This window comes from Dipteris shenzhenensis, chromosome 16 (assembly GCF_047967505.1).
Source record: "Dipteris shenzhenensis isolate YYH24624 ecotype China chromosome 16, Dip_SZ_1.0, whole genome shotgun sequence".
Taxonomy (NCBI): Eukaryota; Viridiplantae; Streptophyta; class Polypodiopsida; order Gleicheniales; family Dipteridaceae; genus Dipteris; species Dipteris shenzhenensis.
The window spans coordinates 29,601,920-29,618,274 of record NC_141611.1 but is presented as its reverse complement, the minus strand read 5'-3'; the positions used below and the strand labels follow the sequence as shown (position 1 = coordinate 29,618,274).

General features: G+C 44.4%; 1 protein-coding gene across 1 annotated transcript in view; it reads left to right on the top strand.

Annotated features, from left to right (window-relative positions):
* LOC147892805 (PX domain-containing protein EREL1-like) overlaps window positions 1–16,355 on the top strand; it is a 72,459-nt gene that overhangs the window by 22,720 nt on the left and 33,384 nt on the right. The window contains exon 5 of the mRNA XM_087387313.1: window positions 12,665–12,773. Within this exon, the coding sequence (XP_087243439.1) occupies window positions 12,665–12,773 (109 nt within the window). The remainder of the gene's footprint in view (window positions 1–12,664; window positions 12,774–16,355) is intronic.

The following is a 16,355-nucleotide window of genomic DNA, read 5'->3' as shown; positions in this document are numbered from 1 at the left end:
AAATTGTCCCCCAGATACTGTGGTCCGTTCAAGGTCATTAAAAGAATTGGACCAGTTGCATATCGACTAGAATTGCCTCTTGATGTTAAAGTACATCGAGTCTTTCATGTCAGTAGACTGAAAGAAGTTTTGGGTGTGGATGATCAACTTGTTTCTCCTCAAGAGATAATAGAAGTTACAGATTTGACTTTTATTCCACACGAACCTGAGTGTATTCTTGAATTTCGTGACAGACAGATTCATAATCGATCTATCACGGAATACAAGATCAAGTGGAAGGATCGTGTTGAGGAGGATGCAACATGGGAGACATTACAAAACCTCCAAAGAACATTTCCGGGTTTTTTAGCGAACTAAGGAGTGAGTTCTTAGAGGAGGGGAAGTATGTCATGTGCACGGATTGGTATCTGACGTGTACTGGGTACACAAGACTAGCTCAGGTAGCCTGGGGAGGCTTAGAGCTAGGCAGGCTTGATTCTCGGGTTGAGTTGCAAGGGTACGAACCAGTTAGAGGTCTTCGCTATTTTTGGCGCTTGGGGCCCGAGTCTATAAAAGGGGCCCAGGGGTTCAGTTCTCAAGGGAGCCGATGGGAGCAAGTTTCATTTCCAGGTGCTAGGTTTGATCGTGGATTGAGTCGCGGACACGCGCTTGCATCTTAGCGTAGCCCAAGGCCCAGTAGCAGATCCCAGGCTTCACAGCGCCACTTGGTGGTATGGGACACCAGGCTGGTTTGGATCTGGTTGGGAGTTCGTGCCAGTAGCTCAGCTCGTGGCTCGGAGGGGACATCTCCTGATTCGGGATCACATCCCGTAGATGTCATGGTTGGGTGGTGAGCAGCGTGCTCAGTTTCTCACGTTGTGTGTGTGTGTTCTTGTGTTTGCTTGTAGATCAGAGGTTTTAGGAGTGCTGGGACATGTCACAACCGTCTTTTACAAGGTCACATAAATATCACCAAAGATACCTCAGAGGAACACATTGCCAACATTGCTGGTGCTGATCCTTGCCTTCCCAAAGTGTCCACTAATGAGGCCAACACATCTATGTAGAGTCCAAATAGTGTATGCTGTCACGAGGGCGTGATTTTTGGCGCATGCATGTCGGCTTGCATTTGGGCAGGACCCTGGGAAAATAAGGAGCGAGGGCATGGGTTGCTTGATGTGCTAAAGACCTAGCAATTGTGCCTTAGGGTGAATTTTGTGGTTTGGACCAAGAAGGGGGCAAAGAACCTGAGGATCCAAAAGTTGGCCATTGGTTCGGCTTTAAAAGGGTCCCACTAGGGGAGCATGGGGCAAATGAAGGGGGGAGTGCCACGTGGCATTTCCCCATGCCTTGATGGAATTGGCAAGGTTGCCAATAGAAGGATCCAGAGAAAAGCATCACATAAGGGGGTCGACGGGATCATATACGGGAATGGTTCACAAGCTAAGGGAGACCGTTGACTGGGAGCATGAGCTGATCACCAAGAGAGAGCAGAGATCACGACGGGATTGGTTGAGCGCTCATGGGCTGACGGGAATTGGCTTCTCAAGAGCTTGGGCTGACCTCAAGGCTTTGGGGGCTGGTTGTGGATAGTGTTTAGGAGCACAGGCTGACCACATGGATCACGGGCTGGTTGGTGGCTGATGCTTTGATACGGACTGTACGGGCTGTGCTGGTAACTGTGTACTGCGAATTACTGTGAGCATCACATGTACGGATCACTGTAGGGGCTGGTACGGAATATCGTAGGACGGGTACAGTCTGCCAGCTGCTCCAGTTCTACGAAGGGTTCCATGTAAGTGTGTGGCCTAGGTTCAATGCCTTCCAGTTGCTCAGAATGAGTTGGTGATTCTTCGCGAAGGTGGTTCCCTTGTTGTTGACTATCGTGGAGAGAATCAGTCAGCACAGTGGTTCACAGTGGATGCTTGCAGAACTGGTTCATGCACTTAAGGTTGTGGGCAGATCACACACACCCATGGCTTGGGTATTTTCAGTGGATCATTGGACACCAGAGGCAGTGAGGGGAGTTGTGTGGCCCCGTATGGGCTGCTAGTAACAACTCCGAGCCTCATGCAGGTGTAATAATTGAAATGGATGCCTATTGCCACTAGGAGTGAGAGTAGAGCCCATCAGGGTCAATGCTTGGGATACTGATGCCTACTAAGAGGAGGGAAATGCATTGAATGCAAGTATGATTGAATTCATTGTGTATCTTATTGCAGGCTTTGGCAAGTAACATGTTCCGTATGGGAATGTGTTTTTGGTTTCTCCGGGAGATATGTCACATGCAGGCAGTGATTGCTAGGCAGATGGCACATCGTTGGTACACGGGAATCCATGCGTGAGATGGAAAGTATCACTGGAAACCCGAGAGGGATAGTACAGGTGTGACTGCCATAGTGTTTGCTATGTTGTGATCTAATTCTCTCATGGGAAACAAGTTGATGTATCAGGATATGTGCTGCCCATAGGGTGAGAGACTATAGGTAGTGGCAGTCCTAGAAAGTTGAGAAAGCTTATGTATGCTTTCTTTCTCTGCATTGAACAGATGGATGGCTAATTGGGCATTAGTGACAGCTATGGGGAACTGTGTGGCGAAGTGTGGTTACTAGTGACAGGTGTGCAAGCTCTTTGGAATAGGAATGGAGGCCTATTACTAGGGTTAATGAGAGCAGTGAACAGTAAAGGCTATGCAGGGTATGTGAATGCCCGATGGGATGTGGAATGCCCCAGATGCTGGGAAGAATGTATCCTTTATGTAGCCTGGTTTTTCAGGGCCTCTCACTTAATTAAAGAAATACCGAAAGGGGCGCCAAGGTTTTGGGGCCAATTTGTGTCTTTGTCTTGGTACAGGGGCACTCTAGCTCCCAATCTGCTAGCTTCACTTTTGCTGAATTGTTAATGTACCAGTGTTGGAGAGAGGGGTATGTCACAAGGGCGTGAGTTTTTGAAAGAGGAGGATCGATTGACGGGATAGAGACGGCGGCGCCATGGGCTCTCCTCGACTTGCAGTACGGAAACCAGTCACGGTATGGATCAGCACATGGGGGTGTCAGCCTGCCGTACAGCCATACAGACTGTACGGACAGTCCACATGCAGTGAGAAGGTGCTTTTGGTACGGGCTGTACGGATGGGGTTTTCTGGCGGTTCGATGGCCATGGGCTGCAAGGTAAGGTGAGGTTGTACGGGCTGTACAACACCCACTCACTTGCATTTGGTATGGGCTGCTGCCAAAGTGGCTGAATGGAAGGACTTCCAGCTTGGCAGGGTTATGCATTGAGTCCATAAATGGTGTGCAATTAGCTCATGAATGAGCTTGGTTGAGCTTTTGGCTCGTAAAGGGTGCACTCATGGCTTCTAGTGATTGCCCATGAGCAGTGGGCTGTGTTTTTGGAGAGTCTTGCTTGGCAGGATGGTTCACAATGAATGCTTGCACAGTATGTTCCTGCTTCTGAGCATTATGGGAAGATCAGTTATGCTTTCACCCATTCTTTGGGTATTCCAGTGAGTCAGTGGACACTTGTGGTTGTCTGGGGAGTGTGTGGTCCTGTATGGGCTGCTAGTAACAGCTCCCAGGTTTTAATGCAAGTGTTTGCACTGAGAATGGATGTGTATGGGTACATGGGTGTGAGAGTAGAGCCTCGCAGGGCTAATGTTTGTGATATTGATGCCTATTGAGAGTGGGAAGAGCACTGAATGCGAGTGAGATTGCGCTCATTGTGTAATCTATTTGCTGGACTCTCCAATTAATAAAGAAATACCGAAAGGGGCGCCAAGGCTTTGGGGTGAGTCTGTGTCTTTGTACTTGAGCAGGAGCACTCTAGCTTCCCCCAATCTGTGTCTGAAGTGTTTGCTGAATATTTTAATGTGAAGGCTTATGGCTGGTTAGTTGTTCTACCACCCTCTTGTTGGTCTTGAGGCTGGTTACATATGGAGTATAGGACATGTGTGGTTAATGCCGACCGAAGATCTGAAATGATGCGATCTTGTGAAATTGACTCAAAATTCTTGTAGATCTGAAATGATGCGATCTTGTGAAATTGACTCAAAATTCTTGTAGAGGTCAAAGAAGCAGCAATAAACCTTTTGCTTCCGATTGTTTGGCCTTCTCAATAAGGATTCTAAGGGTAAAGATATGGTGTAAGGTGGAGTAGCTTGTCGCGTGCATGCCTGCCCAATCGCTGTGCTCATTTATATGTATCTCAAGTGCTGATCCATATTCTTTGGCCTAACATGATTGTTCTCCATATACCCTGGCCTAACATGATTGTTCAATAGTTGCCAGTATCCATAGGGTCTCTTGCTTTGTGGATCGGTACTATGATATTGATGGTGCAAGCTTTGGGGACACTTGTACAAAGAGCATTATTAAATGAGTTGGCTAAGTCCCAACCATGAGCTAGGAGGTGCTCATGGTCTTGGGCTTTACCATTTTTAAGCCTTCCTTTAGTTGGGAGATAATGAAGCGAGTAGGGAACAGTTGCTGTGTGGCTGTGTGGGATGACATGAGTGAGGAATCAAGCTTTGTCATTGCCACGAGTTTGTAACTTCTCCCAAGAAATAAAGAGAAATATTTAAGATTGACTTCGGTCAAAGAAAGTTGACCTCGGTTAACTAGGAACAAGTTTTATTTTCCTCTGTAGATTGTGTTGCATTGGTTAAATAACACTGTGGGGATGCCCACAAGGGACTAGGATTAGTCCGAGAACCAGAATGCATGCATGTGCTAACCTCTAATGGGGTAAAGTGTTGGATATTGTTTGTACAAGGTGCAAGACTTTGGAGAGTGCTGAATTCCCCCAATTTTTAAGGGGAAAAGCACAAGACGAGTGGTGCCCCTGTCCATGGAGGGCCTACTTGAGCTAAAAATATTAAGGCGCGCTTGTTTTTGGGGGAAAGCCCAAGATTTTGGAGAAAGGGCTTTTGCACACTATATTGATTACATTTCAGTTCTACTTGCCCAAATCCTGGACTGGACGTGAATTCTGGACTACTGGTTGCATCATACAACCAAAATCCACTCCCACCCTTACTTCATAGTGCATTGGGCCAGCTCCCATCTTCACCCGTAAGCGTTTACCTCCTTGAGAGGAGTGGGGTTTTGCAATTCGTTGTTTTAGGCTCAGCCACTTGATTCAGTTTGGGTCTGATTTTTCATCTCGCACGTCATGGTTTCAGAACATGGAAGTTCAGCTTCCCAATGGCTCAATCAGATGAAGGGACCTGTATAACTTAATGATGATCTTAATGAAGGCTTTGTAAAGAACAAAATCCAAGAGTTGGAATTTTCGATTCAGCATCTTTTCGAAGGCCCACACGTGTCTAAGCATGTGATTATTCATAAGGAAGTACGTGGGTGCCATTCCCCTAGTCTAGTAACTTCCCGATATCGCCCTAGTTCTAGAGAGAGAGGGAGGAGTCCACGCCCAAGAGGAAACTGAAGGAGATCTACTTCTCAAACTAAGAAGCACCCAAGAAAGTCATCTATTACCAGTTCTAGCACAAGTTGCTTCCTCTACATCTTCATATTGGAAGCATTCAGAAAAGCCTTTGGCACTGAAAGCGAAAAAGTTCAGAGGAGGTAAGTCAGTCCGCTTTGTCACTTATGACTGAACCCATGGACACTTGAACAAAGCTGTGAAGTTTATACACCAATTTGATGTGACCTTTGGTGCTGAAAATTTTCCAACTTTCGCATGGTGAGTTTTCATCTCACCGACACGGCTAGTGCATGGTGGAGTGCACAATTGTGTGCCGGCAAAACTCCCAGCATGCTCTTTCTTGTTTGAGCTCTCGTTCTTGCAGAGCCTCAGATGAAGGGCCTTCCCACTCGCATCCAATGCAGCTAATGGCCCTTACAGTCTTCCTCCATTGTTTTATCTTGGCCACATGAAAGGGAATGGCACACTGTATGAAGAACCAGTTGAGGTCTGTAGTTGCCTTTGCCATTGCTTGCTTCTGAAAACCAGCTTGGATGCTAGCCCTTTGTATAGAACATGAAACTCTATGTGTTGGAGGGGTGTCTCGAGATACATCACTTGGCAAAGGAGTCCTCTTGCCTTTTTTGGGTTCTATGGGACAGAGATAAATTTCAGTTTCGAGATATTTTTAAAGATTGTTTTCTAGATCCTTTTCCAAGGGAGTGACCTCCCAAGCGGCCCGAAGATATACATGATTTGCTGCCCAAAGGACTCATTCGACCTAGTCCTTCTCCTTTTTGCTCACTTGTGTTATTGGTTCAAAAGAAGGATGGATCTTATCGGATGTGTGTGGACTATAGAGCCCTCAATAAGATGACCGTCAAGAATAGATTCTTGATCCTACAGAGTGATGTTGTGTTGGATAGATTAAAGGGAGCCTCTATTTTCAGCCGGATTGACTTGAAGAGTGGTTACCATCACATCAGGAATCATCCTCATGACATTTATAAGACAGCTTTTTGGATGGATTTTGGGTTATATGAGTTCTTGGTTATGCGTTTTGGAATAACAAATGCTCCAACTACTTTCAATAGAATGATGGACCGGATTTTTCGACCTCAGAGACACTTTATAGGTACTTTCTTTGATGACATCCTTGTCTTTTCAAAGTTAGAAGAGGAGCATAGAAGACATCTAGTCACTGTGTTTTAAGAACTCAGAGACAATAAGCTTTTTATAAATGGCAAGAAAAGTAAATTTTTTTTGGATGAAATCCATTACCTTGAACACATCATCTCCAAAGATGGAATAAGAATGGATCCTGCAAGGATCAAAGCCATCCAAGAATGGCCCAAGCTGAAAACAGTGCATGAAGTCTGCAGTTTTTGTGGGACTTTGCTCCTACTATAGAAGGTTTATCAGACATTTTACTGATATTGCAGCCCCGTTACATGACCTCACAAAAAGACAGCTTTAACTCTCTTAAGGATGCAATTTTCAGATGGGGAGAGTGACAAAGGACAGCTTCAACACTCTTAAGGAGAAGCTAACCACGGAGCCGATTCTTATTGTTCCTGATTTATATCAGCCCTTTGATGTGGACTGCGATGCTTGTGGAGAGTGTGTTGCAGCTGCTCTTCATCAAAACAGGCATGTGGTTGTCTCTGAAAGTAGGAGATTATGGATGCTGAGAGATAGATGGGAATATATGAGAAGGAGATGTTGGCTGTAGTTCATGCTCTTACTATTTGGAAACACTATCTTTTAGGGGCTGATTTCACAATTAAGACGGATAATCAAAGTCTCAAGTATTTCTTGACTCAAACTAACGTTTTGGAGAAGCATATGAAATGGGTAAACTTTTTGTCCATATTCCGTTTTCAGATTCTTCATACCCCAGGAGCACATAATCGAGTGGTGGATGCTCTTTCTAGGAGGCCTCAAGCGAATAATGTCACCATAGCCTATCACAGTGTTTGGAAGACCCATACTTTGGAAAAATCATTGAGAATATGCAAGGCTAGTCGACCAGCCCGTATTCTCTCAAGGATGGGTATCTCGTGAAGGACGATTATTTGTGTGTGACCCTTGGAAGAATCTCATGCACCACCCTATGCAGGTCATTGAGTTGTCTCCACCACGACTCAAGCTATTGAAAGGTACTTATTTTGGCCAAGTATGCGAAAAGACATCCATAAGTCTGTGATGGAATATCTTACTTGCCAAAAAGTAAAGTATGGCAAACAAAAGACCCCAGGGCTGTTGAGGCCACTTTGAGTGCCTCAAGCTCCATGGGAAAGCGTAGCCGTGGATTTCATCTTTGATCTACCAAGATCAAGGAATGGAAATGATGGGATTTGGACTATTATTGACAGGTTTAGCCAGCAAGCTCCCATTTCATTCTTGTCAAGAAGAGTATTAAAGCGGACTACATGGCAAAGTTATTAATGGTACAGATTTTCAAGCACCATGGCTGCCTAAGACAATAGTAATTAACCAAGACCTTGAATGAATAGCTTGTTTAGGAGAGATTTATTTGATAAGTTGGGGACAAAGTTAGATTTTCCTTCTTCTTCTCACCCCCAGTAGTTCCATAGGAAAAGCCCCTTTTGAAGTGATTTATGGGAAGGTGATTGCCACCTATGCTCAAGACGAAGATTTTTGCGGCCGATGAGTATGTTCGAGACCTTGAGACAACTTTTCTCGAGTACGGACATCCATCCAAAGATCTCAAGAAAAGCATAAAAGAGCAGTAGACAAGCACAGAGGGGACCTAAATCTTCAAGAAGGGGATTGGGTACTTCTCAAGTGTAAGAAAGCCAGACTCAGAAAGATTAAAGGAAAAGAAAAGGCATATCCAACATTATCAACTAGGTACTATGGACCTTTTCGAGTTAGTGAGCCAATAAATGAAGTCGCTTATCGACTAGAATTGCCAGAGAATTGAAAGATCCACAAGGCTTTCCATGTGAGTCTTTTAAAGAAATATCAAGGACTAGAGCCCACTGAACTAGTTCAAGAAGAACCACGAGAGGTGGAAGGAATGGAGGAGATCTTCCAGCTAGAACAAATTGTGCATCACGTAGGTAAATTGTGCCAAGAAGCTTCTCAGTTGAGGTCAATTGTTTAGAAGCCGAGGGTGGTGTCACAAGTTTATAACTTCTCCCAAGAAATAAAGAGAAATCTCTAAGATTGACTTCGGTCAAGGAAAGTTGACGTTGGTAACTAGAACAAGTTTTATTTTTCTTTACATTGCATTGGTTAAATAACACTGTGGGGATACCCACATGGGACTAGGATTAGTCCAAGAACTAGAATGCAGGCATTTGGCTAACCTCTAATGGGTCAAAGTGTTGGTGATTGTTTGTGCGAGATGCTGGACTTGGAGAGTGCGAAATTCCCCCACTTATGAAGGAAAAAAGCAAAAGACAAGTGGCTTCCCAATAAACGAAGGGCCCATTGAGCTAAAAGCATTAAAGGCATCCCACTCAATGGAGAAAAGCACTTGTTTTTGGGAAAGCCCAAGATATTGGAGAAAGCTCGACTTTCTAGAGAAAAGCGCCTATTTTAGGTGAGAAAAGCAGGCCCAGCTTTTAGAAAGCACATGCTTTCTAGTTGGTTGGCCTAGTTCATATTTTGGACTACCTTTTGATTAGCCTTCTCCTTTAGTGCTAGCCTTCATCATGGCTGAGTCTGCCCTTCACCTCCGGAGTGCCGACAGAAACTCAGTACGAAGACTTTGTATAAATGGATGCTCAAGTATGTGTGGGTGTGTGGATTTGTACGTGTGAGAGCATATTTTTATACTATGGTCTACACGCACTGTTGGGCGCTGATGACGTCAGTGGGGATGTCATAGTAGCTAGTCCCTGCTATGCATGATGGAGTTTATGGTTTTCAACCTTGCGAGTGACTATCATGAGATTGAAACTGCACCATGTTGTGTTTTTAGAGGATGAGTTTGGGAATGTTCCTGGATTCATCTAGGTATATGCTTCGGCCGTATTAGCGGACATGCAAATTTCACCTTGTGAAGTTTTCGTCCAAGTTGCGGCCTGCTGGTATTGTGATAATTCTTTCTATCTTAAATGGTGCGTTGCCCTATCAGCTAGATTTAGATTTAGATGCTCGTTGGGGAGAGACTAAAATGAAAATGTTTAGACTTCACAAGCAGTTGTAGTTTGAATGAAGAGATTTTGGACTACCTTTTGATTAGCCTTCTCCTTTAGTGCTAGCCTTCATCATGGCTGAGTCTGCCCTTCACCTCTGGAGTGCCGAGAGAAACTCAGTACGAAGACTTTGTATAATGGACTCAAGTATGTGTGGGTGTGTGGATTTGTATGTGTGAGAGCATATTTTTATACTATGGTCTACACCCACTGTTGGGCGTTGATGGCGTCAGTGGGGATGTCATAGTAGCTAGTCCTTGCTATGCATGATGGAGTTTATGGTTTTCAACCTTGTGAGTGACTATCATGAGATTGAAACTGCACCATGTTGTGTTTTTAGAGGATGAGTTTGGGAATGTTCCTGGATTCATCTAGGTATATGCAATTTGTATTGAAAATTGTATCTAGACTCTGTTCCCACATGAGCTGCCTTGTACAAAGAGATTTCTATTACAATAAAGACCTTCTCGGGGGGAGGGGGGGGAGCGGGGTTCAGCCCTTATTTCTGGTTCCTAGTGCTGTGTATTTGTTCTACCTCTTCCCTTCTCCCATCCTCTCTCTCTCTCTACAGCGATCCACCTACTAGCTTCATCTTTGAGTTTTTAACGCGCTGTCCGGAGTTTTCAGCTTCCAAACGAGATCTATCCCGATCTGTGATTTGCTCCAGAGTGCTACGATTCATCCTGCTTGCCGCAATTGAACTTCCAGCCAGTTCCGGGCTTGTTTCCAAGGTGTGAATTGACATTGACTCTAGCAGCTGTGTTTCATTCTGGGAGATGAGTTAGGGGTGTGGTTAAGGTTTCAGTCATCAAACATTTGCTGGGTATCGATGCGCAGTAGTAATGTGGCTAAGTGGTTCCCATATATATGATCTAGATGGTGGTCAAAGTCGTAATGCTAGTATGTAGATGGGATAGGGCTGGGAAAGGGCTATGTGGAAGGAGAGAGACATTTATTGACATCTTCAGAAGTCCAAAATGGACTATGAGAGTAAATATGTGTGGAGTGCAAGAAGGGAGAGCTTACATATGCCCTTGCTCACTAAAGAAATTAACAAAGTACTAGTGACAACTCTGCTTTGAGAGACTTTTGGCTTGTCCATTTTTGAATTGGCCCTTGACAGAGAACTGAGGGAGACTGTAGGTACGTCTCATGAGTTTTTGGCTTCTCTATATCCAAAGTGGTCTTTCAAAAGGGGATGCTGCTGTAGCCTGCAAGAAACAGAGGTGTAAGGAATTGAGGGGGCTGTGGGCAAGTCTCATGGAGAGTGGTAGGGATGAAGTACTAGCTGTGGGAGCGGAGGGGTGTCTGCTGAAGTGTGAAAGAGACTGGTGATAAAGCGAAGGTTATCTTGATGGAGCCGACCAGTTTTTGAAGGGAGGGGGGCACTGGACTTTTTCACCAATGCCATTTTACTGTTTGAAATGACCCAATTGGGGTAACAATTTTTGCTGTAATTATGCCTCTCAGTTGTCATCACAGTCTCTGATGACCCCCTTGGCTCCCTATAAAAATAAAATAAAACAAAAATAAACAATGATTTTTAAAATAAATTTAAGGAATGCAGGATCATATCACATTCGCATTCAGAAGAAGCCTTGGGAAAGTTGGTGATGGCTCTGGGGTAGAATAAGAGGGGTGACTATTTTAGAACACTAAAAAAGAAACTTTGTTGAAATATGGTATGTTTTTAAGGAGAAAGCAAGAAGGTTAGAAAGTTGGAGCAAAAACTTGTAGGTTTGGACTTTTAGTTTTAAAACCATTATTTTCCCTAGCCTTCTCACTGTATAATTGTGGCCTTCTCAATCTATAATTGTGGCGTGTTGCATTTCTTTTTATTGTTACTCTTGATATTTCTGATATTAAGATAACTTCTTTCTATCTTAAGTGGTGTGTTGACCTGTCAGCTAGATGGTATAAAACATTTTTTTTGCTTGAATGCTCATTTGGGAGAGACTAAAATGAAACCGTAGTGTCTTCACAAGTAGGTGTAGCTTGAATGAAGAGAATGAATACTATTTTTTGATTAGCCTTCACCTTTACTGCTATCGTTTGGCACAGTTGAGTCTGCCCTACCCCTCCGGAGCGCCGACAGAAACTCAATACAAAGGCCTTTGTATAAATGGATGCTCAAGTATGCGTGGGTGTGTGGATTTGAATGTGTGAGAGCATATGTTTATACTACGGTCTACACCCACTGTTGGGTGCTGATGATGCCAAGGGGATGTTCATAGTAGCTAGTCCTTGCTATGCGTGATGGAGTTTGTGGTTTTCAACCTCATGATTGACTATCATGGTATTGAAACTGCACTATGTGATGTGTTTTTAGAGGATGAGTTTGGGCATGATCTTGGATTCGTCTAGGTATATGCTTCTGCCGTATTAGCGAACATGCAAATTTCACCTTGTGAAGTTTTCATCCATGTTGCGGCCCGCTGATATTACGATAAATTCTTTCTATCTTAAGTGGTGTGTTGCCCTATGAGCTAGATGGTATAAAGCATTTTTTTTCTTGGAGGCTCGTCTAAAATGAAATCGTACAGTCTTCACAAGCAGTTGTAGCTGGAATGAAGAGAATGTGGACTATTTTTTGATTAGCCTTGTCAGTTGTCACGGCTGAGTCTACCCTTGTGCCGACTGAAACTTAGTATGAAGACCTTTGTATAAATGGATGCTCAAGTATGTGTGGGTGTGAGGATTTGTATGTGTGAGAGTATATGTTTATACTATGGTCTACACCCACTGTTGGGCGCTGATGATGTCAGTGGGGACATCATGGTAGCTAGTCCTTGCTATGCGTGGTGGAGTTTGTGGTTTTCAACCTTGTGAGTGACTATCATGAGATTGAATCTACACACTGTGTTGTGTTTTTAGAGGATGAGTTTGGGCATGTTCTTGGATTCATTTAGATATATTCTGATAATGTTTTCAACAGTCTTTGCCTTTGGGGTGATGTGTTCTGCTTTAAAAACAAAGAGGTGAATGTTGGATGTTGTTGGAGCTGTTAGGGAAACTAATCTGCGTTGAAGAAAGATTTATATGTATGTCTTTTTGGCGGGATCAAAGATCTAACTGTTGTGCTTTCTATCTGGCAGAGAAGGCTGGCTTTGGTTGATTGGCTGGCCAAGCTACTCGCAGACATTGATGTAGCACGCAGTGCTCCAGTAGCAGCATTTTTTGAATTGGAGGCTGCAGCTAGGGCAGGTATGGTTATCCGATCTGATTGCTAATAATTTTCAAGTGTGTTGTTAGTATCGGTTAATACATGCTTCAGCTTTTGGGCGCTGATGATGTTAGTGGGGATGTCATAGTAGCTAGTCCCTGCTATGCGTGATGGAGTTTATGGTTTTCAATCTTATGAGTGACTATCGTGAGATTGAAACTGCACTATGTTGTGTTTTTAGAGGATGAGTTTGGGAATGTTCCTGGATTCATCTAGGTATATGCTTCAGCTTTTGGATCTGATGGATTGCAAATCATTTATTTCAAGAGGCTTGTATCTGTTCAAACATGGTTTTCCTTTTGGATCTGATGTTTGAGGGTTTTTGCTCTCTATTAAGGAGAGTTTTTTTCACTTCCTAGATATAGGCTTTTTGTAGGAAGATTTGTGAATTGAGTAGCTATTGTTTAGCCTCTTTCTGGAGAAAGCCATAATGGTACCCCCTGTCTGTTTCTTGGCCGTCCCATCACACATTCTGCCACTGTGTGCTCCGGCACATGTTCTTGGCTTGCCATGCTGCTTTGCGGCAGCCTTTGTTGGCTGCTATTGTCCCCGTGCAGCCTCCCCTGGCCTAGCTCTGCACAGCTTGGTTCGAAGGAGTGCCCCCTCCCTTTCTGTCAGTAGTTCTGCTAGATGAGCTGATTCTCCTCAAAGCTGGTGATGTTCGGATTGTGGCGGTCTTTTTTGGACCCTGCTGGTCGTCTACCGGCTGGGCTGGCGTGCTATGTGGATTACTACAACATGACTCTTTTCCTGCTCTAGCCTCCTCTTGGTGGGGCTTTTTTGGAGGGCTGCTGCTCTCCCCCGCTAGTAGCTGAACGTTTTGTTTTCTTTATTCTTGGGAACGTGATCTTGGTGGTGACCCTTTGGTTTAGCAAGAGGGCTTGTTCAGATTACACTTTAGCCGTCCTGGGAATATAAACAACAAGTGAAGATCTTTGTCCTCAGAAGAGAGCACTGGAGGGCCATTTTGTTGACTTCACACCTATGAGGAGCTTGGTCAAAGCCCTTAATTATGATCAAGAGCGTTGACTTCGGTCAACCCGAGAATAAATATATATTTTTATATTTGTTATGTGTGCACATGTGTTCAGTGGGGTCACCCACCGTGACTAGAGTTAGTCCACAATGTATTATTTGCATGCAAAGTGCTAACAACTAATGGGTGCCATGGTGGTGCGCTCTAATTAATTGTTGTAGGTACTAGGAAGAGTGATTTTCCTTAGCGCAATGGAGCCTAACAACAGTCTAGGAGGTGGTTCGCGTGACCAAGTGCTTCGAAGACTCTAGAGTTGCCCTTAGTGGCATGTAATTAGGAAAGTAATGTAGAAATTGACAAGTGGCTTGTTGCCAAGAAGGGGAGCCTGAGAGCTCATGTAATGGGAAAATCCACGTTTCGGATTTGGTGATGAACAGCTTCCACGCTGAACTCATGTACTCAATTTCTCTCTGATGAATAAAAACTTTCAGGGGGGTCCAGCCCGACGATTGTCCTGGGCCCTAGTGTATCTGTAGAGAGGGAGAGCAATTGAGAGTGTTTTTGCTGTAATTTATGAACTGTCGTAAGATAGCACAAGCAAGAAGGTTGAAAACCAGCGGGACGATTTCAGTTAGATTTCACAGGGGATGATTTCACTACTGATATTTGGCAAGAGGATGGCTCACGTCAATCCCAAAAGCCTTTTGTGCACTAAGAAGGCTTAACGTGGTGGAAGCCTTGGGTCTAGTACAGCCAAATATTTCTTTTTGTGAGGATTGTGTTTATGGGAAGATGCGTAGGTTGAAATTGTGAAAGTTATAAACAGAAGGGTCTGTGCAAGCAAAGTATGTTGAACTCGACAAAGCATGTAGTGGGGTTGCTAAAAAACTAGTCTTAGATCATAGTGGGGGAGGAAAGGGATGGAGGAAGACGCTGATGGGACGGCTCTCTCCACCCCTCACCCTCACTTGGCCACCTTGACTTGTGTACAGTGTTTAGGGAGAGATTCGGATTTCCCCCTCCCATTAGTGGTGAGAGGAGAGCCCACACTTGTACTTCGAGCCACTTGGACTTTGAGCCACTTGGACTAACAGCTTGCATGGGAAAAATGGATCAGAGATGACAATTTATTTTGTATGCTCCCTAACAGAAAAGCTCACTCGAAGGAAGCCCACAGAGGCACTAGGAGTCAGGATGCAGATGCCAGGCTCACAAATGAGCTGACCACCCGTGGAGTCCTTCTATGCTTCGGCGCTCCAAGCGAACCGAGGAGGCTTCTTTAATGTGCCTTTGGCAAGGACCCATAATACAACCAGCAGCCCTGAGAAGGAAGCGACAAACACATAGGAGGTTGTCCGGTCTCCTCAAGGAGATTGTAGACAAACTTTACTGAAAGGAGATTTCATTGAGGAAGAAATGCAAGTCCACAAGCTAGAGTCGGAGGATTCCATGAATAGCGCAGCTCAAGCGATGGGGAGTCCTATTGTTCTATGTATCTCCGTTATGGCTTTTCTTGATGACTACCGCCATGTGGATTCGGTTGCTTTTTGAAGAACACATACTGTTGTGGGTTTTCGCCCGTGGTGAGCCCTCCAGCTGCCTTCATCGAGACGTGGTTTAGGACAAACTGGGTAAAGAAAGGCTTTGTAGTCACTAATGTGCGCTTCCTGAGGAAAGGACATTTCATATTTTTGTTTGAGGGGGCTGATATGGCCTCGAGAGTGCTTCAAAAGGGGTTGTGGACAATTTGGAACAAACCGTTGTACCTGGAAGGGTGGGCTGAGACTTTCTCTTTGGATAGCCTACGTCCACGTGCACCTTAGTGTGGGTGGAGTTGTCGGATCTACCTCTTTCACTTTGTAAGCAGGCAGTTGCACTGTGTAAAGATTTGGGGGGGAGAGTTGGTGTTGAGAAAGGAAACTTTATTAATCCTAGGGGGAATCCGCAGGTCTGTGTCAAGATAGATATTGCATCGGATGTCCTGAATTCCATAGTTATTTTACATAGAAATGGCTCTATTTATAAAGAAAACCCTTGGTTTATATGAACTTGCCAAACTCTTGTTTCTTATGTGGGCTATACAGTCACAATTAAAAAGTGCCCCTTAAAGAGGGGGAAGCCAAAAATGGGTGTGGAAGGCACCAAAGATGAACTTGTTCCTAGGGAAAAATGGGTCCCCAAAGTCCCTAAGGAGCTACCTAAGACCGATCAGCCTCAACTAGAGAAATCCGTTCCCTCTCTGCCCAAAATAAGGGAAAGGAGAAGGTTGAGTTAGCGTTAGAAACAAAGAAGGTTTTGATGCCCTTGTGGACTAGGAAGCAGATGAGTGGATTCAGGTAGAGCAGGGGGAATGGGCAACATTGAGAAAACCCGGGGATGGTCCAAAGACTTTGAGGATGACATCAACATGGCAGAGAATATGGTCATTGATTTGCTAGAAGAGATTTCTCTGAGGAAGAATTACCTCAAGTTGAGGTAGAGGAGAGAGACTTTAAGCTACAACGCAAGGCCTTTGCTACCAAAGAAAACAAAGGAAGTCTATCTCAGGTAAAAGCTTCCCCTTCTTAGGAAAGAAGTCCTAATCCCA